This window comes from Schistocerca serialis, chromosome 2 (assembly GCF_023864345.2).
Source record: "Schistocerca serialis cubense isolate TAMUIC-IGC-003099 chromosome 2, iqSchSeri2.2, whole genome shotgun sequence".
NCBI lineage: Eukaryota > Metazoa > Arthropoda > Insecta > Orthoptera > Acrididae > Schistocerca > Schistocerca serialis.
In genome coordinates, this window is record NC_064639.1 from 336,861,151 (window position 1) to 336,885,970 (window position 24,820).

A 24,820-nucleotide genomic window follows, 5' to 3' on the forward strand; every position below is an offset into this window, starting at 1 on the left:
ACTCTGCTAGAATCAGTTATGGTTTTCGACTATCTAGGCGATTTAAGGTGGAACGACCACATTAATCCGTCCAGACTTATTGTATAAAATGTAAGCATAGTTCACCTTGTTCTTCAATATTGTTCGACGTTCTGGGACTAGTTTTGATTAATAAAAGAGAATAAGAAGATTTAAAGAAGACTGCATGCCACGTATCAGCTTTGTTCATTCAAAGTGAAATTGTCACAGAAATATTCAACAAGCTATAGTGAGATAAGCTAGAACAAACGCGTAGTACGTCGCGGAAAAACTTACAGCTCTGTTCGATCACTTTCTCAAATGACTCAAAATGCATTTTCTTGCTTTTTCTGTGATCCATATTCAAAGATGTGCCTGTTAGTGTTTTACGCGTATTTACGAATAACAAATGCCACTCTGTTAGGCGTACGCGTACATGTCTTGGCGACTATCCCTTTGAATCGCCTGGTTCTAGAGATTGCTTCCACACTTTTTGAGTTGCTCGGTGTACGCTTGGTCTGGTCGACTGCGGTTTCCCTAAATTACTTGATTACCAGGGCATTTCTTTCTAAGCGATACGGACAATTCCCTTCAACTAACTTCTGCAATCCGAGATCGTGTTGTCTGAGACGAAATATAATACTTAAATCGACAACTTAATGAAAAAGTCAATATTATATACAATATTCCAAATATACGTCGAAGAGCCAAAGAAACTGGAACACCTGCCTAATATCGTGTAGCGCCCCCGCGAGCTCGCAGAAGTACAGCAACACGACGTGGCATGGACTCGACTAATGTTTGAAGTAGTGCTGAAAAGAACTGACACCATGACTCCTGCAGGGGTGACCATAAATCCGCAAGAGTGCGAGGGGGTGCAGATCTCTTCTGAACAGCACGTTGCGAGGCATCCCAGATATGCTCAACCGAATGAAATAGATTACCATCTTCCTGAAATTAACTCACCGTCAACAACGAACACAATCATTGACTACTGGTCAACGTATTCTCGATGGAATGAGTTCGTAAACAAATCAACGATAACGCAATCCACATATATCAATAGTTTTAGAAATTTCCACTTAGTCATTTGCTTTATTCTTGAGTCCTTTTCAGTAATCATTGTCGAGAGTTCTTTGACTACAGTTTTTTGTCGGGCACACCGAGGTCCGTCCATTCTTAGAAGCAAAGAACTGGACCCATCCGACAAAACGGCTCGTTGCCAATCAGCAAAGGCTCAGCAGTCCGTTGTCTGTAGTTCACGTTCCAATCCAAAGAAAACTTGAGTCTAATTTCAAACACGTACACGACTCATACAATTATAATTGGCGGTAACTTCAATTTACCCTCGATATGTTGGCGCATACACATGTTTAATCTGGAGGTAAGCGAAAAGCGTCGTCCTAAAGTGTGCTAAATGCATTCTTTGAAAATTTCGAGCACTTAGTTCATGAGTCTACTCAAATAGTAAACGATTTTGAAAATGCACTTGACCTGTTATCAACAAATAAACCTGAACTAACATCGAGCCTCAAAACGGACGCAAGAACTAGTGAACACAGGACACAGGAGTGTCGTAGCGAGACTGAATACCGGAACTCCCAAATACTCCAAAATAAGTGAAAAGTATATCTATTCAAAAATGCAGATAAAAATTCGCGTGACGCCTTCCTGAGAGGCAATATTCACTCCTAAATTTACAGTGCAAGTGTAGACCACATGTGGGTTAAATTCAAAGAAATAGTATCGACAGCAATTGAATGATTTATACGAGATAAAGTAACAAACGACGGAGCTGATCCCCCTTGGTACACAAAACAGATCAGACACAATTGCAGAAGGAACGAGAAAAGCATGCCAAATTTAAACGAACAGAAAATCTCCAAGACAGATGATATTTTATAGAAGCTCGTAATTTAGCGCGGACTTCAATGCGAGATGATTATAATAGTTTCTTCAACAAACATTGCCTCGAAACCTGGCAGAATATCCGAAGAGATTCTGATCGTACATAAAGTATACTAGCGGCAAGACACAATCAATGTCTTCTCTGCGCGATGCCAATGGAAATACTATCGATGACATTGCTACTAAAGCAGAGTTACTAAAAACAGCCTTCCGAAATTCCTTCACCAACGAAGATGAAGTAAATATTTCAGAATTCGAATCAAGAATAGCTGTCAACACAAATTAGAAGCAGATGTCCTCGGGATAGTGAAGCAACTCAAATCACTTAATGAAAGCAAATCTTCCGGTCCAGACTGTATACCGTTTAGGCTCCTCTCAGAGTATGCTGACGCAATAGATCCATGCTTAACATTCATATATAACCGATCGCACGACGGAAGATCCGTACCCAAAGATTGGAAAGTAGCACAGGTGACGTCAGTTTTCATGAAAGCAATAGTAGTAATCAACTAAATGACAAGCCCATATCATTAACGTCGACATGCAGCAGCATTCTGGGACGTGTATTGTGTTCGATCGTTATGAAATACCTCTAAGAGAACGTTCAGTTGGCTCACCTAACACAGATTTAGAAAACATCGTTCTTGTGAAACACAACTAGATCTTTACACACACGAAGTGCTGAGTGCTATCGACAAGGGATTTCAGATTGACTCTGTACCTCTAGATTTTAAGAAGGCTTCCGAGACTGTACCACACAAGCTGTTGTAGTGAAATTGCGTGCGAGTGGAATATCGTCTGAGTTATGTGATTGGATTCGTGATTTCCTGTCAGACAGGTGACAATTCGCGATAATTTACGGAAAGTCAACGAGTAAAAGAGAAGTGATTTCTGGCGTTCCCTAAGATAGTGTTACAGGCCCTCTGCAGTTCCTTATATGCATAAAGGATTAAGGAAACAATCTTAATTGCAGACCTAGGATGTTTGTAGATGACGCTGTTGTTTACCGCCTAGTTAAGTCATCAGAAGATCGAAACAATCGCAAAACCATTTAGAAAAGATATATATGTAGTGCGAAAATTGGAAATTGACCCTAAATAATGAAAAGTGTGAGCTCATCCACATGAATGCTAAAAGAAATCCGTTAAACTTCAGTTACAGGATAAATCAATCATATCTAAAAACCGTAAATTCAACTAAGTACCTAGGAATTACTATTACGAACAACTTAACTTGGAAAGAACACATAGAACATGTTGTGGGGAAGGCGAACCAGAGACTGCGTTTTATTGGTGGAACACTTAGAAAATGCAGCAGATCTATTTAAGAGACTGCCTTCACTACGCTTGTCTGTCCTCTTTTGGAGTACTGCTGCGCGGTCTGGGATCCTTACGAGAGAGGATTAACGAAGTACATAGAAACAGTTAAAAGAAGGGGATTACGTTTTGTATTACAGAGAAATAGGGTAGAGAATGTCACGGACAGGATATAGGATTTGGGGTAGGCATCATTAAAACAGAGGCGTTTCTCGTTGCTGCGGGATCTTCTCACGAAATTTCAATCACCAACTTTCTCGTCCGATTGCGACAATATTCTATTGACGGTGACTACAAAGGAGGAAACAATCATTATAAGAAAATAAGAGAGATCAGAACTCCCACGGAAAGATACAGATGTTCGTTTCTCTCACGCGCAATTCGAGAGAGGAATAACAGAGAAATATTACAAAGGTGATTCGATGAATCCTATACCAGGCACTTAAGTGTGATTTGTAGTGTATTCATGTAGATGAAGATGTAGATTACGAAAGTATATGAGTGGAGCAGAGGCAATTGAGTAATCATTCTACTGATGGTACGGGTCACTAATAGAGAAAGACTCTCACATAAGGAACTCTGACAATGTGCAGATAGTTATGGCGCGGTCCGTGGGAACTAGCATTTCTGAAAGAGCGAGACTAGTCGGCTGTTGTGTGCTACTGCAGTGGGCATCTATGGGAAGTAGTTGAAGCATGGTTAGACCACTTGTAAGCGACAAGGTGTTGGACGGAATCGGTACGCGCCGTTGCAGTTACATAAATATTCAGGTAGATCTTGATAAGATTAAAAAGCGGAGCAGTGACTGGAAATTTGTCTTGAATGTTCATAAATGTCAAATTGCGAGCTTCACAACATCCAGAAAAGTAGTTTCGCCTCCTAGACTAAAGTTTAGGTGTCAGAATTGGAATCAGGCCTCATAGAAATACCTGAGTGTGACATATTACAGGGATATTAAGTGTAATGACAACATACCAGGTAGGCTCAACCGTAGGTGAAGCGGGTTTGAGGATTAGCATTCACAAGGTGGACACTAGAAAAACTCTCTCACTTATTAATTAGTATTGCTTAGAAAATACCCATCAAAAACACTGTTGAAGTGTGTGAGACTGATAGCAGGTAGACCTAACAGCGGTTTGTGTACCAAAGAAGGAAATACGAATGCTGACAGGTTTGTGTGACCTTCCGGAGAGTGTAAGACGAAATTTGTAAAGCCTGTAGCGGTGGGCGCTTGACGATTGATCGCTTCAAAGCATACTTTAAATGTGTTAAAGGATGAATCGAGAAATATAGCACTGCCTCATATGTATCGCTCCCTTAGATGTAGCGAATACAAGAGCTGAGTAACAACTGCACGCCTCAGCGGTGTTTAAACCGTCTTTCTTCCCACACTCCATACTCGAATGGAAGAGGCTACAATTCCTAATAGATAATATAGTGTGAAATATCATCGGCTATGCGCTTCATTCAAGTCTGCAGAGTATGGGTGTAGATGTGAACTATGAGAAACCGAGAAACTGGTGTGTGCTGCAAACGTTAATCTACTGGACTCTGGCTGGGTACCTCAAAAGTTTCCCAACCTTTTTTAGCAGTCGACATAAATCCATTGAGTGATAGTTATGACGCTTATGACAAAGATATAACGACAGAAATAAACGAAATGTTCAAGGGTAGATGTAAAACTCAGGGTGGAAGAATGGTCAAATTCCCTGAAGACACTACTGTCCTCAGAAAAAATGAAGAAGAATTACGGGACGTGTTGAATCGAATGAACGGCCTAATGGGTAGAGAATGAGTTTTGAGAGTAGAGCGAAGACAGATGAAAGTAATGAGGAGCAACAGAAATGATATTCGCGACAAACTTCTCAAAACTGGGGACTAAGACGCAGACGAAGTTACGGAATTCTCCCACCCTTGGAAGCAAACCAACGCACGACAGACGAAGCAAGGAGATAAGAAAGAAATTAGCACAGGCAAAGAGAGAATTTGTGACCAAGGGCAGTCCGCTTGTATTAAACGTCGGCTCTAATAAGAGGAAGAAATGTCTGAGAATGTACTTTTGGAGCATAACGTTGTATGGTAGTGAATCATGGACAGTGGGGAAACCGGAACTGAAGAAAATTGAAGCATTTGAGATGTGGTGCTACAGAAAATTACTGAAAATTAGCCGCGCGGGATTAGCCGAGCGGTCTCAGGCGCTGCAGTCATGGACTGTGAGGCTGGTCCCGGTGGAGGTTCGAGTCCTCCCTCGGGCATGGATGTGTGTGTTTGCCCTTAGGATAATTTAGGTTAAGTAGTGTGTAAGCTTAGGGACTGATGACCTTAGCAGTAAATTGCCATAGGATTTCAAACAGATTTGAACATTTTGAACTGAAAATTATGTGGATCCACCCCTCAATATTGTCGGAGAAAGAAACTGTGGTAAAAATAGACAAGAAGAAGGGACGGAGTGATAGGACTCGTGGTAAGACACCGGGGAATGCTTCTACGGTGTTAGAGGGAGCTGTAGAGGGTATAAACTATAGTGGAAGGGAGAGACTGGAATACATCCAATAAATAATTGAGGACGTAGCGTGCAAGAGGTACTCAGAGATGAATAGGCTGGCACAAGAAAGAAATTCCTGGAGGCCACTTCGATCTAGTCCTAACTCTAATGACTGAGAAACCCTAAGTTGTATATGCAGATCTTATACTAAGGTGACTAAGTCATGGCATACGCCCTACTATCATGTTGGACACCCTTCCGCCCGACGTACGGCAGGAACACGACGTGGCACGGACTCAGAAAATCGTTAGAACTCCCAGCAGAAATACTAAGTCGTGCAGCATCTATAGCCGTTCATAACACGAAAGATTTGCCGGTGCTGGATATTGTGCGCGAACATTTACATCCTATAAATGTTCGATTGGATTTGTGTCGGGTGGTCTGGGTGGCCAAATCATTCGCTCGAATCGTCCAGAATGTTATTCAAACCAATCACCATCAACTGTGGCCTGTTGACATGGCCCATTCTCATCCATAACAATTCCATCTTTGTTAGGAAACAAGAAGCCCATGAATGGCTGAAAATGGAGTCTGAATGTCCGAAGGTAACAATTTCCAGACAATGGTCGGCTCAGTCTGACCAGAGCACCCAGTCCATACCACGTAAAAATAGCCCATAATATTAAAAGCCATAACCAGGTAGGACAATACCTTGTTTACAATTTGTTTCCGTTGCTTTGCGAGGTCTACACCACACTCGAACGCTACCATCAGAGCTTACACACTGAAATTGGGACTCATCTGATCAGGCTATGGTTTTACAGTCGTCTAGGGTCCAGCCGATATGGTCACGAACCCAGTAGAGGCCCCGCAGACGATGTTGTGCTGTTAGAAAAGGCATTCGCGTCGGTCGTCTGCTGCCATATCGCATTAACACTAAATTTCGCCGCACTGCCCTTACAGGTTCTTTCGTCGTACGTTCCACATTGATTTCTGCGGTTATTTCATTCAGTGTTGCTTGTCTGTTAGCTCTTACAACTCTACGCAAACGCTGCTGCTCTGGTCACTGCGTTGCCCATTGTGAGAAGTAATGCCTGAAGTTTAGTATTCTCGGCAATCTCTTGACATTGTGAACGTTATTCCCTAAACGATATACGAAATGGGATGAGCCGCGAGTGTAGCTCCGGCTACTATTCCGCGTTCAGAGTCTTTTAATTCTCGTGGGACACCTTTCAACATGCATGCAAATGACAGCTCTTCCAATATACTGCCCTTTTATGCCTTGTGTACGGGAGACTACAGGATTCCGTACATATCTATATCGTTATCACATGAGTTTTGTCACCTCAGTGTATTTTATTTGCAATCGATTTCGATACTAATTTACACCATCTTCTGCACCCTCTACGGTACCAGGTGATCAGAAGTGTAGTGAACACCGAAATCGTTTGTAAATAAAACAAGATCTTTAAATAAGCTGAAGGTGTCATCCATACGACGTGATGATATAGAAAAGATATGATGCCGCAATCTATCGGAAGATGGGTGTACGTTGAGTATATGTAAAGTGTCAACGCCAGAAAAAATCCACATGCAGGGGAATCTTGGGTGGTTAGAACCAGAACACCGAACTCAACTGTAATTGAAACATAAATGCAGCTGAATGCGGCAGCCCTACAGTATGATGATTCTACACTACTGGCCATTAAAATTGCTACACCGAGAAGACCTGCAGATGATAAATGGGTATTCATTGGACAAATATATTATACTAGAACTGACTTGTCATTACATTTTCACGCAATTTGGGTGCACAGATCCTGAGAAATCAGTACCCAGAACAACTACCTCTGGCCGTAGTAATGGCATTGATACGCTTAGACATTGAGTCAAACAGAGCTTGGATGGCGTGTACGGGTACAGCTGTCCATGCAGCTTCAACACCATACCACAGTTCATCAAGAGTAGTGACTTGCGTATTGTGACGAGACAGACGTTTTCAATTGGTGAGAGATCTGAAGAACGTGCTGTCCAGGGCAGCAGTCAAACATTTTCTGTATCCAGAAAAGGCCCGTACAGGACCTGCAACATGCGGTCGTGCATTATCCTGCTGAAATGTAGGGTTTCGCAGGGATCGAATGAAGGGTAGAACCACGGGTCGTAACACATCTGAAATGTAACGTCCACTGTTCAAAGTGTCATCAATGCGAACAAGAGGTGACCGAGACATGTAACCAATGGCACCCCATACCATCACGCCGGGTGATACGCCAATATGGCGATGACGAATACACGCTTCCAATGTGCGTTCACCGCGATGTCGCCAAACACGGATGCGACCCTCATGATGCTGTAAACAGAACCTCGATTCATCTGAAAAAATGACGTTTTGCCATTCGTGCACCAGGGTTCGTCGTTGAGTACACCGTTGCAGGCGCTCCTGTCAGTGATGCAGCGTCAAGGGTAACCGCAGCCATGGTCTCCGAGCTGATAGTCCATGCTGCTGCAAACGTCGTCGAACTGTTCGTGCAGACGGTTGTTGTCTTGCAAACGTCCCCATCTGTTAACTCAGGGATCGAGACGTGGCTGCACGATCCGTTACAGCCATGCGGATAAGACGCCTGTCATCTGGACTGGTAGTGATGCGAGGCCGTTGGGATCCAGCGCGGCGTTCCGAATTACCCTCCTGAACCCACCGATTGCATATTCTGCTAACAGTCATTGGACCTCGACCAAAGCGAGCAGCAATGTCGCGATACGATAATCCACAGTCGCGATAGGCTACAATCCGACCTTTATCAAACTCGGAAACGTGATGGGACGCATTTCTCCTCCTTACACACGGCATCACAACAACGTTTCACCAGGCAACGCTGCTGTTTGTGTACGAGAAATCGGTTGGAAACTTTCCTCACGTCAGCACGTTGTAGGTGTCGCCACCGGCGCCAACCTTGCGTGAATGTTCTGAAAAGCTAATCATTTGCATATCACAGCATCTTCTTCTTGTCGGTTAAATTTCGCGTCTGTAGCACGCCATCTTCGTGGTGTAGCAATTTTAATGGCCAGTAGCGTATTTAACAGTTGTCGTCTGACGATCTATCGGAAGATGAATGTACGAAGGGTCCACATAATGTGTCAACACCAGAGGAAACTCCGCATGCGGCGGAGTCTTGGGCGCTACGGCTGTGTGGCTCAGGATGCCACCCCCTTGGTCAGTGCGATCATCTGGAGAAGGGGAGACTGGCCACATCTGGCGCAGAGCGGCGAGGCCGATCGCCCCGTGCACGCTCCTCCAGGAACTGTGCAGTGCTGGCGAGCGCGCCACGCATTAACAAACAGTAATGAAAGCTAAACGCCGGCCCTCACGCATGTGCGTGCCCGCGTGTATTAGTGCGGCACGTAAGCTGCCGAACGCCCTCCTTCCCCCCCTGCAGCCCTTCCTTTGCTTCCCCGGCCCTCCGCAACCCTCCGACGCTGATGCCGCCGCCCTCCGTTTCCCACTCATTTCAAAGTTTTCAACCCCAGCATTCTGATTTTCCCCCTCGCTGCCGCCGCCGCCGCCGCCACCGAGTCCTTGTCTTGCAGGGCGGACGGGTGGCGGGCCTAATAATCAATAACGCAGCCCTCGAAACACATCTAACTTAATGTATATACAACAGAAAGGGCCGGGCCGGGCCGGGGACGCACGAACCGGCGCGGCGTGGGCGGCGCGGCGGCGTTTTCTGCCGGTCGGGAGTGCGTTTTGTGTAATTACTGCTGCCCGTGCGGGTAAGGTGGCCGCGGATGTGGGATGGGGAGGGATATGGGGGAGGGGGTGGGGGTGGGGCGGCAGCGGACCGCCGTATAACTCGCCGGTGCGGTGTCGCTGGGCGCCGTTGTTCCGGCGTGTGCACTCTGCGCCCGCCACATTCTCCCGGACGTCCGCACGGGCCAGTCCTGCACGTGGGGGCGGAATCGCAGACAATGGCGCGCCGCTGCGCCGCCGAGGACGCGGGCTGTGTTTGTGCTGCAGGCGCGTAAGGCACAATGCTGCCCGTCCGCGTCTCCGAGTGCCTCGTTATTAATTAGCAGCCCGTTACGTGCCCGCCACACTAGTGCCATCAGTACTTTGGTTCTTACGTGTTAAAATTGTCATATAATGACTGCAGTGGATAGGCACTTGGTGCAGGTAGTGGCAACTGACTCTTAACATAGGTAAATGTAATGTATTGCGAATACATAGAAAGAAGGATCTTTTATTGTGTGATTATATGATAACAGTACAAACACTGGTAGCAGTTACTTCTGTAAAATATCTGGGAGTATGCGTACGGAACGATTTGAAGTGGAGTGATCGTATAAAATTAATTGTTGGTAACGCGGGTGCCAGGTTGAGATTCATTGGGAGAGTCCTTAGAAAATGTAGTCCATCAACAAAGGAGGTGGCTTACAAAACACTCGTTCGACCTGTACTTGAGTATTGATCATCAGTGTGGGATCCGTACCAGGTCGGGTTGACAGAGGAGATAGAGAAGATCCAAAGAAGAGCGTTATTTGGTAAGCGTGATAGCGTTACGGAGATGTTTAGCAAACTCAAGTGGCACACTTTGTAAGAGAGGCGCACTGCATCGCGGTGTAGCTTGCTGTCCAGGTTTCGAGAGGGTGCGTTTCTGGATGAGGTATCGAATATATTGCTTCGCCCTACTTATGCCTCCTGAGGATATCACGAATGTAAAATTAGAGAGATTCGAGCGTTCACGGAGGCTTTTCGGCAGTCCTTCTTCCCGCGAACCATACGCTTCTGGAACAGGAAAGGGAGGTAAAGACAGTGGCACGTAAAGTGCCCTCCGCCACACACCGTTGGGTGGCTTGCGGAGTATAAATGTAGATGTAGATTCCATGTTTCTACATTTCCGGAAAACTTTTGAGACGGTGGTCCACTGTAGTCTGTTAATGGAGGTACGAGCATATGGGATACAAGGTGTTCGGAAATTCCTGTTACAAAGTTGTAGGACTTGTAGAGCGGAGTGAATACTAATTTTCTGAATAGGAATCCATATCGTCAAACATACTTTTTCCTCGCTGCGTCTGTTCAATTCAAATGTTTAACTCATCCACTTCTCCTTGAGGCAGTGAATTAGGCATCATACAGTACAATTACTAGGTAGCACTGCGAAAGGAAACATAACGAGATATCCATTTATGACTTACGCACGTTTTTTGTGTTAAAATCAAAACATCACGTGTTTATATTATTTAAAAAGAAACAGAACCCTACATACTTTACATACAGGGAGGTCAGTACTTATACATGTCAACATTGGATCGATGTGGCGACCAGCGTTGTTACAGACGTTGTACCTAGGAAGCATGTTATGGTAAACACTGTGCTTTCCACCCGGTGTCAGTTTCTAATGCAGCGGCCAAAAATCGTGCCAGCATATGTTCCTCTGTCTGTAGAGGATTCTCATAAATTCCCAACAAGGCAGATGTTAAGTGACGTCAGGTGACCACCCGACGTAGTATATGTCATCCTGTCTACCCTATTGCCTACCACATACCATAAGAAGTAGTTCTGAGACTTTTCTCTTTCCCTCAGCAGACTGGACGCGTTACACATCTGAATTGAAACTGTCGTGGAACGGAAACGGCAAGTTTCTGGACATGGGTTCCTATTGCAAATATTATACACTCACTCCCCTCTGCAAGTTCTAGAATTTTGTAAAGGGTGTTTCCGAACATCCTGTATGTTTCGAGACACGTGGGTGGTTCGAGGACTTCTTAAGTAATAGAACTCAGTATGTTGTTTTCGACGGCGAGTGTTTATCAGAGACAAAGGAGTCGTCAAGAGTGTCCCAGGGAAGAGCGATAGGACCAATATTATATTCTATGTACATAAATGGTCTGGCGGACAAGGTGGGGAGCAATCAACGGTTGTTCGCTAACGATACTGTCGTGGTACGAGAATTTGTAGAAGTTGAGTGACTGCACGAAGATTTAAGATGGCTTAGAAAAATCTGGCTCTAAATGTAGAAAAATGTAAGTTAATGCGGATGAGTTGGGAAAACAAACCCCTAATGTTCGGATAGAACATTAGTAGTGTTCTGCTTGTCACAGGCAAGTCGTTTACTTATCTGGGCGTAACGTTGGGAAGCGATGTGAAATGGAACGAGCGCATGAGTATTGTGGTAGGGAAGGCGAATGGTCGACTTCGGTTTATTGGAAAAATTTTCTGGGATAGTGTGGTTCACCTGTAAAGGAGACTGCATACATAGCGCGACCTATTCTTGTGTACTGCTCGAGTTTTTAGGATTCGTACCAGGTCGGAATGAAGTGAGACATCTAAGTAATTCAATGGCTGGTTGTTCTGTTACCGGTAGGTTGGAACAACACGAAAGTGTTACTGAGATGCTTCTGGAGCTCAAATGGTAATCCCTGCAGAGAGAGTGACGTTGTTTTCTAGGAACACTGCTGAGGATATTTAGAGACCGGCCGGGGTGGCTGAGAGGTTCTAGACGCTACAGTCTGGAACCGAGCAAGCGCTACATTCGCAGGTTCGAATCCTGCCTCGGGCATGGATGTGTGTGATGTCCTTAGGTTAGTTAGGTTTAAGTAGTTTTAAGTTCTAGGGGACTGATGACCACTGCAGTTACGTCCCATAGTGCTCAGAGCCATTTGCACCATTTTTGGTATTTAGAGTATCAGCATTTGAAGGTGACTGCAGAATGATTCTACTGCCACCAAAATACATTTCGAATAAGGATTATGAAAAGTTACGAGAAGTTAGGGCTCATATGGAGGCATATAGACGATCGCTTTTCTCTCGCTCTGTTTACCTGTGGAACAGGAAAGGACCTGACTATAAGTGGCACAGGGTATCCTCCGCCACGCACAGTACTGTGACTTGCGGAATGAGTGTGTTGGTGTAGATGTTAAAGCATGGACAGATGCTTCATGGTGCTCTTGTTACGTGACAGCTTTCTGCGATCTCAAGCGTTCGTTGCCTTCTATCGTTGTTATCGTAAGGAGTTCCCTGTGTGTCGTGAGGTCCTTTTCTTTACTTGGTCGACTTACGTCATGGAAGCGAGGCGAAGTCACGGAACTTCCGTATGCTACCAGAGACCATGTTGGTGTCTGTGATGGAGGAAGATTGGTAGTGATGTGATATCGATGATCACTTCTCTGCCGCAGTTTGATCACCAAGCTCTTATTTCCATGCGGCGCTGATGGTATAGCCGCTGCCCAACACAGTTGTTTCTATACACTGAGAACTCAACAGGTTCTTTGTTCACAACCTCATGAATAGGCATTGTTGACTATCTAGTCACATTAATGTGGCCACCCGTCAGAAGCCCAAATAGCCATCTATTGCTGGGAGGACAGCTGCGAGACGTGCAGGAAGAGAGTCTGTGAGGTAGCTACATGGATGTAGAGCTGTATCAACTCCAGTGCCGCGGCCGTCTGGGCTAGATTTCTCGACTGAGGATACATGAGGGGAAAAGCCTGAGGGAGATGGTTTAAATCCTGGGAAGTTGGTGTCCAGGACAGTACTATAAATTCATCCTGGTGCTCTTCGAACTACACACGTACACTGCGACCTGTGTGACACGTTGCAATGTGCAGCTGGTAGATGCCATCGTGTATGTGAGGATTAACTTGGTCCCAAAGGATAGAGGCATGCTTGTTTTGCTCCACTGCGCCTTCCAGAATGACATCACCCAGGAACTGCCACGAAAACATTCTCCAAACCATTATACTCTCACCTTCGGCCTGGACCCCACCGACGATTGCTGCAAGATATTTCACGCCATACACACCAACAGTCATATTTGCAATGGAGCTTAAAACTCGATTCATCTGGAAAGGCCACCTGTCGCCACTCCATGGACGTCCAGGGCAAATTGCAGCCTTCATCATGATGAAAAGCATGGTTGCATCAGCCTGGTGCCTACTGCAGAGCCGGCCGCTGTGACCGAGCGGTTTTAGGCGCTTCATTCCGGAACCGCGCTGCTACGACGGTAGCAGGTTCGAATCCTGCCTCGGGCATGGATGTGTGTGATGTCCTTACGTTGGTTAGGTTTAAGTAGTTCTAGGTCTAGAGGACTGATGACCTCACACGTTAAGTTCCTCAGTGCTTAGAGCCATCTGAACCTACAGCAACATTCGCTGACATGCCTTTGAGGAGACACTGTTGGTAGCCCCTTGTTTCTTCTAGATGGTCAGTTGCTCAACAGCTGCACGTCTAGTCACCAGTTCACATCCCCGCAGCCGCCCTTCACCCCTGCCACCTATTGCCTCTGAGACGATTTTTAATATCACAATTTTGTCATGCACGGCATACTTTATTACGGTGGCACACGAACAGTTTACAAACTTAAGCGTTTCGGAATTTCTTCTACCCTTGGCCTAAAAGGCAATGATCATGCCCTTTTGGATGTCAGATAAATTGCTTCGTTTCAACAGTACGACGAAGACTACGCTGTTTTCTGAGTCCCCCCGACATGCTTTATATCCCCTCTACCACTAGCGCAGCCACCTGTCGGTAGTGAGTGGTTATTGCGCGTTGACGTCGAACGTATACGGTGATGACATTATTGTGACTAGACCGTGTAGTATCCCATGGTTTCATCTACTGTGATTCTGTCAAAAAGAAGCCATTGAGACCCGAATATGCATAACAACAACTTTAACCGGAACAGCGATTATATCCTTAGTGTTGCACCGAAATGGGCGCTTGATGCTGAAAGGCCACACAGAAATAACCTGACTCGTCTACCATCTACCAACTGACGAAATCAACGTCACTATCAATGTTCTCCCTCCACAGACGTCGTTATTGTCTCTGGTAGTGCAAGGAAGTTCCGTGACTTTGTGCCTTCTTCGTGACATGAATCATCCAAGTAAATATAGCGCCACACGCTCTGCAGATAACTCCTGACGATGGTGGAAGTAGTCGGTCGACAGCTTGACATTTTATACAAATCTGACGCTGTGAGGAACGTCGCCACTAAGAACTGCGTTGTCATTAGACTAAGACATGTTCTGAAAAAAGTTACGACGATCGTGGAACGAGAAATGATTTCTTTCAGAACGCAATGACGTGGAGGGGCGTTAAAACGTATGTAGGCTAACAGGCAGATTTAGAGTTCCTACATTTCCAAACTCTCAAATTATAAAGCAAGTATGAGCATTAAAATTAAGTGTGTGTTCGTAGATTTTCCCGGCGTACTGACTCCCATCAGTCATCTCGTCAGCGCAAGCTACCCCCACCACCGCAGCCTGCACATCCCTCGGTCCATACGCGGATGTACAGTGCCTAGTAAAAACGTGAAACCCCGGAAGATATTGCCGGTTGTCAGTATAGCGTCGTAAACGTACACACCACTCATCTGTAGCGACTAGAAGTGCAGTTGTCGGTGACAGGTATAAAGGTCACCATAGTGCAGTAGTGGTGTTCGTGTTTAATGTTATTACCAGGCCTGGTAGGCTATATGAGGAGCACAAAAAGCGGAGAGGTCAGATATTCGTGTGAGACAGCGTTATCAGCACCTGACAGGGTTTGAAATGGACCTCATTGTGGGCCGGCTGGTCGAATCGTATAATATCCCGACTTATGTGGCATTCGGATCTGACAGTGGCCCAGTGTTGGACTGCATGGGAATGAGAGGGCTGGCATACTCGTCAAGGTTCCGGTCGAGCACTACCACAGAGGAGGGTCGTTGCATCGTGGACCCAGCTCGTCGTACCCCCTTCACGTCTGCTTCTGCCATCCGGAAACAAGTGTTGGACTCCCTGCCACAATCTGAGCCATCCTGCACCACTGGTCGCAGACCAGAAGCAGCCAGACTAGGGGAGTACGGTCACAACGTAGGATGCAGTTAACACCGCAACAACGAAAGCTGTTTTTGGAGTGGTCCTATGACAGACCAGCTTGGGCTGCTGAGGGATGGCGTCGCACTGTGTTCAGCGATGAATCACTATTCTGCACTATCCTGGATGACTATCGTCGGTAAGCATGCCGCGACCTGGAGAGAGGTACCAATCTTGCAGTGTTTTAGAGAGATATAGCGACTGGGTACGACATCAAGTCGTGTCTATTAATGATTTAGGAAAGTCTGACGGCACATTAGTATGTCACGTATATCCTGTGACCTCATTTGTTTCCTCTGGAGCCAGTTTTTAACAGGTCAGTGCTCGTCTGAGAAACTTCAATAAAAGAAAAGAAATGAACAGTGTACTTTTAGAACTGGAAATCGGACAGTTTTTCTGAAGGTACCAAACTATTAAGATGCACCAAATGCAAGCAAATGACCAGTAAAATTTTGTAATTAGAACTGAATAGTTTTACTGAAGCTAGCAAACTTTTAAGCTTCACTCTACCCTGCTGGCTATGTTCCAAAATAGATGGATAACCACAGCAATAATTAAAACAAAGAGTAAAACATTTCCATTAGCAGATGCTATATAACAATACTCTAACACGAAGGGACATTTAGTTATCAACTCGGAGCAGGCAATGAGCCACTATTATAGAACACTATAGTAAAACTGAGTACGATGAGACATGAACAAAAAAATTTAAGAAACAACACCAGCGCTCCTCAAATAAAACTACTACATTTAACCCCATGTTCCGAGGCAGGGCAAAATAATACACATAAATTATAAATCAGACTCTAACCCAATAAACAAGAATATTTGTAACATGAACATACAGAAACCCCCACCAATGAACACAGACTGAATTTCTAAAATTCATGTAACAGTGTATAAAATGTCAACCAGAACACACTTACAGCTCCAATTAAGACAGGAAAATTGAACATGGAACATGGGGTAATGATGGTCAATTTAAAGCTGAAAACTATTACCCCAGATACTGCTGTGTGGTCAACGATGGTCAGTACTTCTGCTTGCGATTTCACCGTGTGTGGTTATTTGGTTGCTTACCTCAACAACTGTTACGGATATCGTTTGTTTTCACATGGGACTTTCTGACAGATGTCTTTCGGAAAAATTCAGCCACTATATATTTAGAAGGGCTGATGATGACGCAATTGTATCGTAGAAACCGGTTGCCAATAAATCGGTAATGAAATTACAGCTGGCGGTATTGTTGAAAATTGTTCTACTTCTAGAACTGGCCGAGTTGGTACTTCACACGAGATAAGAAATTCAGTAAATGCACTTGGACGGATTCTTCCCCTCCTCGCATTACTTGCTGATTCAGAAGGAACGGTGGGAAATACTCGAAAGTATTCAGAACTATTCAGCAGAGTCGGCAGTGAGGTGGTTTATTAAATCAGGAAATCCACTTAGGGCAAGATTTTGATGTGCCATCATGGCTGTCATTGGAAGCCAACACGTTTTCTTTGAAGAACATCTGTGCAAGCACACAAAAAAATGTAACTCCGACAGAGACAGACAGACAGACACACACACACACACACACACACACACACACACACACACACACACACACACACAAGTGACCGTCGTCTCCCAGACATATACATCCGATCGTGATGACATTATATATACGTGAGAAACGTTTTTGCATATGTAGGCTATTCACATTGTATTATTCGGTCATTAATAAACAAATTCCTCAGCTGCATTCCTTTCAACTGTTTCAAGTTTATTCAGAGCTTTCCGTGTCTATGAATGCAGCTATGACGTCTTTCCTGAATTCACCACTCTGGTACACTTTTCATTCAGTACTGCAGAATCTCCAAACGTGTGACTTCGAGTATCCGACCAGCCAGTTGTCAAAGGATTGCAGTGGGTACTATTACATGATCAGAGCAACAGAGAATCAGGAAGCAGCTGTCGTGTAGTAACCCAATTGGGCAGTGGCTGAAGGACTGCAACAACTAGTATCTCACTGAAGAAGGCCACGGAAGACGGCTGATGGAGTCTCTCAGTAGGCTGCGATCTTCGTGGGCATCATTGTCACCGTTATTGGCCACTAATCTAGTATATTACTGTATTAGTACCAAGTTGACAGTAACGGGCGAACTGGTACCATAACACATTAAGTTAGATATAAGCAATGTTCTTCAGTGAGCCGTGGTTGAGTGTGCATTTACGGGTGTGATACCTTATAGGGTTGGGTTTAAGGCTCCTAGACATTTCGTAGACGCCTGCCGAAGTCACGCAAAGGAAAACAAATGTATCTCAATGCAAAGATTGTGTTTTTAATGCCATCCAAAATCAGTGACGACTAAAGTTATTGGTAAACTGTTACAGAAACTTGATACTTTTCAAGAGACAGATTCTGGTTGGCAAGTAAATAGTTCAACTGCATGTTAATGTAATAAAAATCAAGATTTTAGTGCACGAGTGTTCATAAAGCTATCAAAGGTGATGCCAGATAGACATATAGCAATAACGTCCAGTCAAAAGACAATGCATGTGGTGGTTAATTTTAGCTGGACTGTATCCTGTAAATAAGGCTCCACAGTGTATCTACAGATATTCTGTATGCAAACAAAGTAAACTTAACCATCCAACATACCCTGCGGAGCTGAAACATGTTCAAATTTTCGAGAAACAGAATGAAAACCTCTCTCTAAACGGCGTCCAATATTCGGATTGTGCATGAATGGTAACAGGTGACAAGAGAGATGAGAAAAAATTTCAAGTTATGTCGTTACATATCACAAACCACTGTCGCGAGAATCATGTAAAATTATTAACGGTGTAGGTTGGTGATACAGGCACGTACTACATCCACTGCTTAAAAAAACCTTTCTATGCTAGCACGTAGTAGCATTTCTCCTCCTCTTAAGTGTGTTGTAATATTAGAGCGTTGCTTGTGCCATTTTTATGCCAAAGAAAGGCCAGATGCACATTTAGATGACTACGCACAGTTTAAGTCAGTCAACGATTTCATGATTAATGGCAAAAATGGGTTTATAAAATCACTATGTTCAGCAACAAACTGCAGCTCCCTTTAGTATTGTATGCTGACACAGAACGTTTGGTAGTACCAGTTGCTACTTGAAATCAAAGCCATGACTTTGGTCTGTTTTCTGATCAAGAACATTTGTATACACTTATCATAATAGCCTACTATATACACCGCGATTACGGCGAGGAAATTCCGAGTTTAAACTCTACAAAGGCAGTGACTGCAGTGGTTCACTGAACATCTGAACAGCTGAATTCAGTCACTGTGAGTCCGAATGACTTTTTATAGCAAAATGAAAAGATGGAAATAAGACTTAAATAAGAACCAGCGTCTTGCTCAGCAGAGGTCTGCCAGAGTACAGTGCCAGTGCCAGTAGTATCCCACATCTAAGCTATTACATGGGCATTGCTCAATGACAAACACACACAAACAAAATATAACATATGTATATTCAAATTAAATCCAGGTCTATGTTACCATCCAATCCGGATATACATAAATCATTTATGATGAGTATTGCAGTATTGCACCAAGAGAGGTATTGCGATATAAATTTGCGATTTATCGATTCATAATTTTTTTGACGTGCTCAATTAAAAGTGAATGAAATCAGGATAGCGAGTATATATTTTCCTGATGTTTACAGTTTAATCTAGTATTAGTACGTGAACAATGCGTTGTTTTCACTAGAAAATCACTTACCCTCAACTGCGAAGTTAGAGAGCTTTTTTTTTTTTTTTTTTTTTTTTTGGTCATCAGTCTACTGACTGGTTTGATGCGGCGGCCCGCAACGAATTCCTTTCCTGTGCTAACAACTTCATCTCAGAGTAGCACTTGCAACCTACGTCCTCAATTATTTGCTTGACGTATTCCAATCTCTGTCATCCTCTACAGTTTTTGCCCTCTACAAAAAATGGTTCAAATGGCTCTGAGCACAATGGGACTTAACATCTGAGGTCATCAGTCCCCTAGAACGTAGAACTACTTAAACCTAACTAACCTAAGGACATCAGACACATCCATGCCCGAGGCAGGATTCGAACCTGCGACCGTAGCAGTCCCACGGTTCCGGACTGAGCGCCTAGAACCGCTAGACCACCGTGGCCGGCTTGCCCTCTACAGCTCCCTCTAGTACCATGGAAGTCATTCCCTCATGTCTTAGCAGATGTCCTATCATCCTGTCCCTTCTCCTTATCAGTGTTTTCCACATATTCCTTTCCTCTCCGATTCTGCGTAGAACCTCCTCATTCCTTATCTTATCAGTCCACCTAATTTTCAACATTCGTCTATAGCACCACATCTCAAATGCTTCGATTCTCTTCTGTTCCGGTTTTCCCACAGTCCATGTTTCACTACCATACAATGCTGTACTCCAGACGTACATCCTCAGAAATTTCTTCCTCAAATTAAGGCCGGTATTTGATATTAGTAGACTTCTCTTGGCCAGAAATGCCTTTTTTGCCATAGCTAGTCTGCTTTTGATGTCCTCCTTGCTCCGTCCGTCATTGGTTGTTTTACTGCCTAGGTAGCAGAATTCCTTAACTTCATTGACTTCGTGACCATCAATCCTGACGTTAAGTTTCTCGCTGTTCTCATTTCTACTACTTCTCATTACCTTCGTCTTTTTCCGATTTACTCTCAACCCATACTGTGTACTCATTAGACTGTTCATTCCGTTCGGCAGATCATTTAATTCTTCTTCACTTTCACTCAGGATAGCAATGTCATCAGCGAATCGTATCATTGATATCCTTTCACCTTGTATTTTAATTCCACTCCTGAACCTTTCTTTTATTTCCATCATTGATTCCTCGATGTACAGATTGAAGAGTAGGGGCGAAAGCCTACAGCCTTGTCTTACACCCTTCTTAATACGCGCACCTCGTTCTTGATCGTCCACTCTTATTATTCCCTCTTGGTTGTTGTACATATTGTATATGACACGTCTCTCCCTATAACTTACCCCTACTTTTTTCAGAATCTCGAACAGCTTGCACCATTTTATATTGTCGAACGCTTTTTCCAAGTCGACAAATCCTATGAAAGTGTCTTGATTTTTCTTTAGCCTTGCTTCCATTATTAGCCGTAACGTCAGAATTGCCTATCTCGTCCCTTTGCTTTTCCTAAAGCCAAACTGATCGTCACCTAGCGCATTCTCAATTTTCTTTTCCATTCTTCTGTATATTATGCTTGTAAGCAGCTTCGATGCATGAGCTGTTAAGCTGATTGTGTGATAATTCTCGCACTTGTCAGCTCTTGCCGTCTTAATAGGGGAAATTGTAAGAGAAGGCGAGTACCAAAGAGTTTGGAATGTATGGAATATATTCAATATGAATTGGATCCTGCAACTCTCTTGCATGGGATTCTCTGCTGAGAATAATCTAAACGGAAAGGCAGCTTATTTGCCAATACTGAATAACTCCGTTTTACCCAAAAAAAGGCTTTAGAGGTGGTATTGTCACTGTTCTTGTAGACATGCCGTCGGAAACAAAGGAGTCATTGCCAGTTACGATGGCAAAATTAACTCATCTTACATTATATATCTTGCTGTGAATAGTCTTTAAAGATGGACGGTGTTACGGTATCTTCCAGTGTCCAGATTTATATTGGTTTCTTCAGCGAGTGTTGAAAGTTTTTATGTGGAAAACGTACCAGTAGATTTTGAACCAGGGTACCTTTTAGACATGGAACTCAAGTCTCTAGAGAGCATTCATGACTTACTCAGATTCGCCCTTACAACCAGAAACAATGTCACCTCCATCGAATAGTAAGATACCAAAAAATTAATTTCAATTTTGTATGTTAAGAAAAACTACATTATTCATTATGGAAATGTTTACAACATAAATTGGTTTTAAAAATGCGTTCAACGAATCTTATCATGATTTCGAAAAATTTTTTCAAACTGTTAAACAATAGTGTCTTTCGAAGGACAATGCAAAATGTGCAAAAGATGTGTTACTTAAGACTATTCTCGAAAGGCAGATACGGAGCATCTGCATTGATTGCCAAACCAGATTTTCAAAGGAGTGTTATTTTTAACAAAAAAGTTAGTTGCATTGAACTGTAAATTGAACAGGCTTAATGCAGTGAACGTCTTACACGTCTGGATAAGGGGAACACATTGGCTTGAGTGTCATTACCACCTGAAAAGTGTTGTTGCTGCTGCTGCTGATGATGATTAACTTTTATTTTAAATAATGTAAATACTTCAAAAATATAAATAATGAAAAATGAGAAACAATGTGAAATGTATGTGAAAATGTTTATCGTAAATTGTAATAGTAAATTGTAATTTCAGCTGTAAACTGTAGCTTGCAGTCACTACCACAATGAACTGATTCCAATTCACATACTTATAGTGAAATACTCCCTTCTGATTAATAGATTAAACCCGCAGTTCCCAGGAAAATATATTCTCACTATAATTTAATTTGTTTGCATTTGTTTGATCAAGAAATATCCATCTTAACTGCTCAGATAATGAAAGTCTTATTTTGTAACTAAGTTTAGGTATTTGAGAAAATTTTAAACACATTGTACAATTTAATTAAACTCTGAATACCCCTTGTTATAGCTAGAGTGTGTGTGAAAGAGCACAGTCAACCAAGTGTGTATCTAATTTATCTGTGAAATGTAGTCTTATTTTATAATAATTGTATATCTAGTGCATTTTTATTTTTTGAATGAAGCCACCCAGTTCTCTATAAAATTTTTCTCTTCTTATTATGCCACTTTGGCTACGGCTATCAATAGATATCTGCATTGAAGTTTAGAGGAACGTAAAGCATGAGAGACGTGTGTAAGTCAACAACATAATACAAGAGGTGAAAAATTAAAAAGTTAAATAAGTTAAAAAATCTTTAAAAATACACTCACCAATACGCTTAGAACCTGCAGAACACACTTCAGCAGTATTAAAAGCTGTGCCTAGTTGGGATGTCCACTAACAGTTGGATAAAAAATTGGTACAATGATGTAAATTCTAGCAACCAATGTGAGGGATATCGGCTTCAAATTTTATCTTATTATTTATATTTTTCTCTCTCTTCAGGCTCATAAAATACAGATACTCTTTAAAATACAAACTTTAAAGTAAAAATATAAAATGCATTTTAAATGTGTATAGTTGTATATTCATCATATTAGCTTTCCAGATAGCGCTAGTTAGATTACATTCAGTTCGCTAAAATGACGACGAGTATTCACTGAATTTCCTACACAGTAATATCTATATAGGAGCTGCATGAACTTTACATTGCCAAGACGTTGCGATTTTAAAAATACAATTTGCTTCCGTAATTATGTGTACTTCATTAACCGAAAAATGTGCCCTACTAGCAAAAAGGTAGCCAAACAACATCGTGCCAATTAAAAATGTATTTAATATCTCCAGAAAGGGCGGAGAATTTCAATTCGCTCTCGCTTTCTCGTGGTCTGACGAGGATTCCCGTTGGTATCAGGAATTATCATCTTATATGATTTTCCACCTAGACGTATCCTGCCACTGGCGTATACCACTGTTTGTCACAACACGTCACTACAAGTCACAATTACCATGCTTCTAGTGTGTAGCAGCGCTACGGTCTGTGTTCTGTTATGTATAGTGAGCATACGTACGAATCTAGGGCGATGATTTGTGCACCACAGACAAAGGAGGTGCTTCCAGATGGTTAGGTTGCTCGTCGGTTGTTGTTGCTCTGCATTCAGTTAGTACTGTGATCTGCCTGTCCGCTATTTACAGCCCTCAGGAGTCAACGAAGGCTCCTGTCGACGACACATTGTTGTCTACTGCATTTGTGTCTGGAGTCGGCTGTTTCTTCCTACTAACGGCTCAAGTGAGAAGCCCATTCCTTTCAAGATCTACATGACAAGTGCGTTGCGTAACCACAGCCCAGTCACAGTTACCTATACCGAGATCAGTGGTTTTACTATAATGCGGCCTACAATGATGCCGACGGTTTGCAATGACGCATGTCAAAGTGCCGGTCGTGAATAGTTCGAGGTGATATAAGCGCTCTTTCTTCAAGAAGGGAACGATCTCTAATTAAATTTCTCATAAGTGAATGCTAACCACATTTAATGGTCTCCCAGTACAACTATCCGATGTCTCATGATGTCTTCTGTTTAAAACCTGCTTCACCAAACAGTGTCATCGATTGCCATATGATTGATTCCTCTGAGTCTAATGGATCAAAAGTATCTAATCTTCATGCAGAAATAAATGGCGGAGTTCTTAGAAAATATCCACTAAACTATCACAAAGAAATCTGTTTCTAAAGATGTAAGAAGGAAGGAAGACTGGGTTTTACGTCTGGTCGACATCGAGGTCCTTAGAGGCGGAACACAGGCTCGGAATGTCTAAAGGATGGAGGAGGAAATCGGCGTGCCCTTTCAAAGGAACCATTCCGGCATGTCCCTGGAGCGATTTAGGGAAATCACGGAAAACCTAAATCTGATTAGCCAGACATGGGTTTGAACCGTCGTCCTCCCGAAAGCGAGTCCAGGAGGGGATTCGACAGCCGATCAGTTCCAGTCATTCCACCGGGAACGAGGAACAGGACTCGTGTTGTTTGTAGTTCAGCCATGCCTAGATGGTCAATACCGCTGTTCGATCGCGTCTGAATTGTTATTTTGGGCGAGGAAGGGCAATCAACAAGGGAAATGTCCAGGCGTCTCGGAGTGAACCAAAGCGTCGTTACTCGGATATGGAAGAGATACAAAGGGACAGAAACTGTTGATGACATGCTTCGCCCAGGCTGTCCAAGGGCTACTACTGCAGTGGATGACCGCTGCCTACAGATTATGGCTCGGAGGAACCCTGACAGCAATGTCAACATGTTAAATAATGCTTTTCGTGGAGCACGGCTCAAACTGTGCGCAATAGGCAGCATAATGCGCAACTTCACTCCCAACGTCCATGGCGAGGTCCATCTGTGCAACCACGACACCATGCAGCGCGGTACAGATGGACCCAACAACATGTCGAATGGACCGCTCACGACTGTCATCACGTTCTCTTCACCGATGAGTGTCGCATATGCCTTCAGCCAGACAATCGTCGGAGACGAACGCCTTAGACACACAGTCTGGCGAGTGCAGCAAGGTGGAGGATCCCTGCTGTTTTGGGGTGGCATTATGTGGGGCCGACGTCCGCTTGTGGTCTTGGAAGGCGCCGTAACGGCTGTACGATACGTGAATGCCATCCTCCGACCGATAGTG

The 24,820-nt window shown here is 43.6% G+C and overlaps 1 protein-coding gene across 1 annotated transcript in view; it reads right to left on the reverse strand.

The window, feature by feature from the left end:
• LOC126455963 (translation initiation factor IF-2-like) overlaps window positions 1–24,820 on the reverse strand; it is a 182,649-nt gene that overhangs the window by 24,126 nt on the left and 133,703 nt on the right. Inside the window, exons 2-3 of the mRNA XM_050091720.1 lie at window positions 9,398–9,712; window positions 9,073–9,309 (exon numbers count right to left, since the gene is read on the reverse strand). Of these exons, the coding sequence (XP_049947677.1) occupies window positions 9,073–9,309; window positions 9,398–9,712 (552 nt within the window). The remainder of the gene's footprint in view (window positions 1–9,072; window positions 9,310–9,397; window positions 9,713–24,820) is intronic.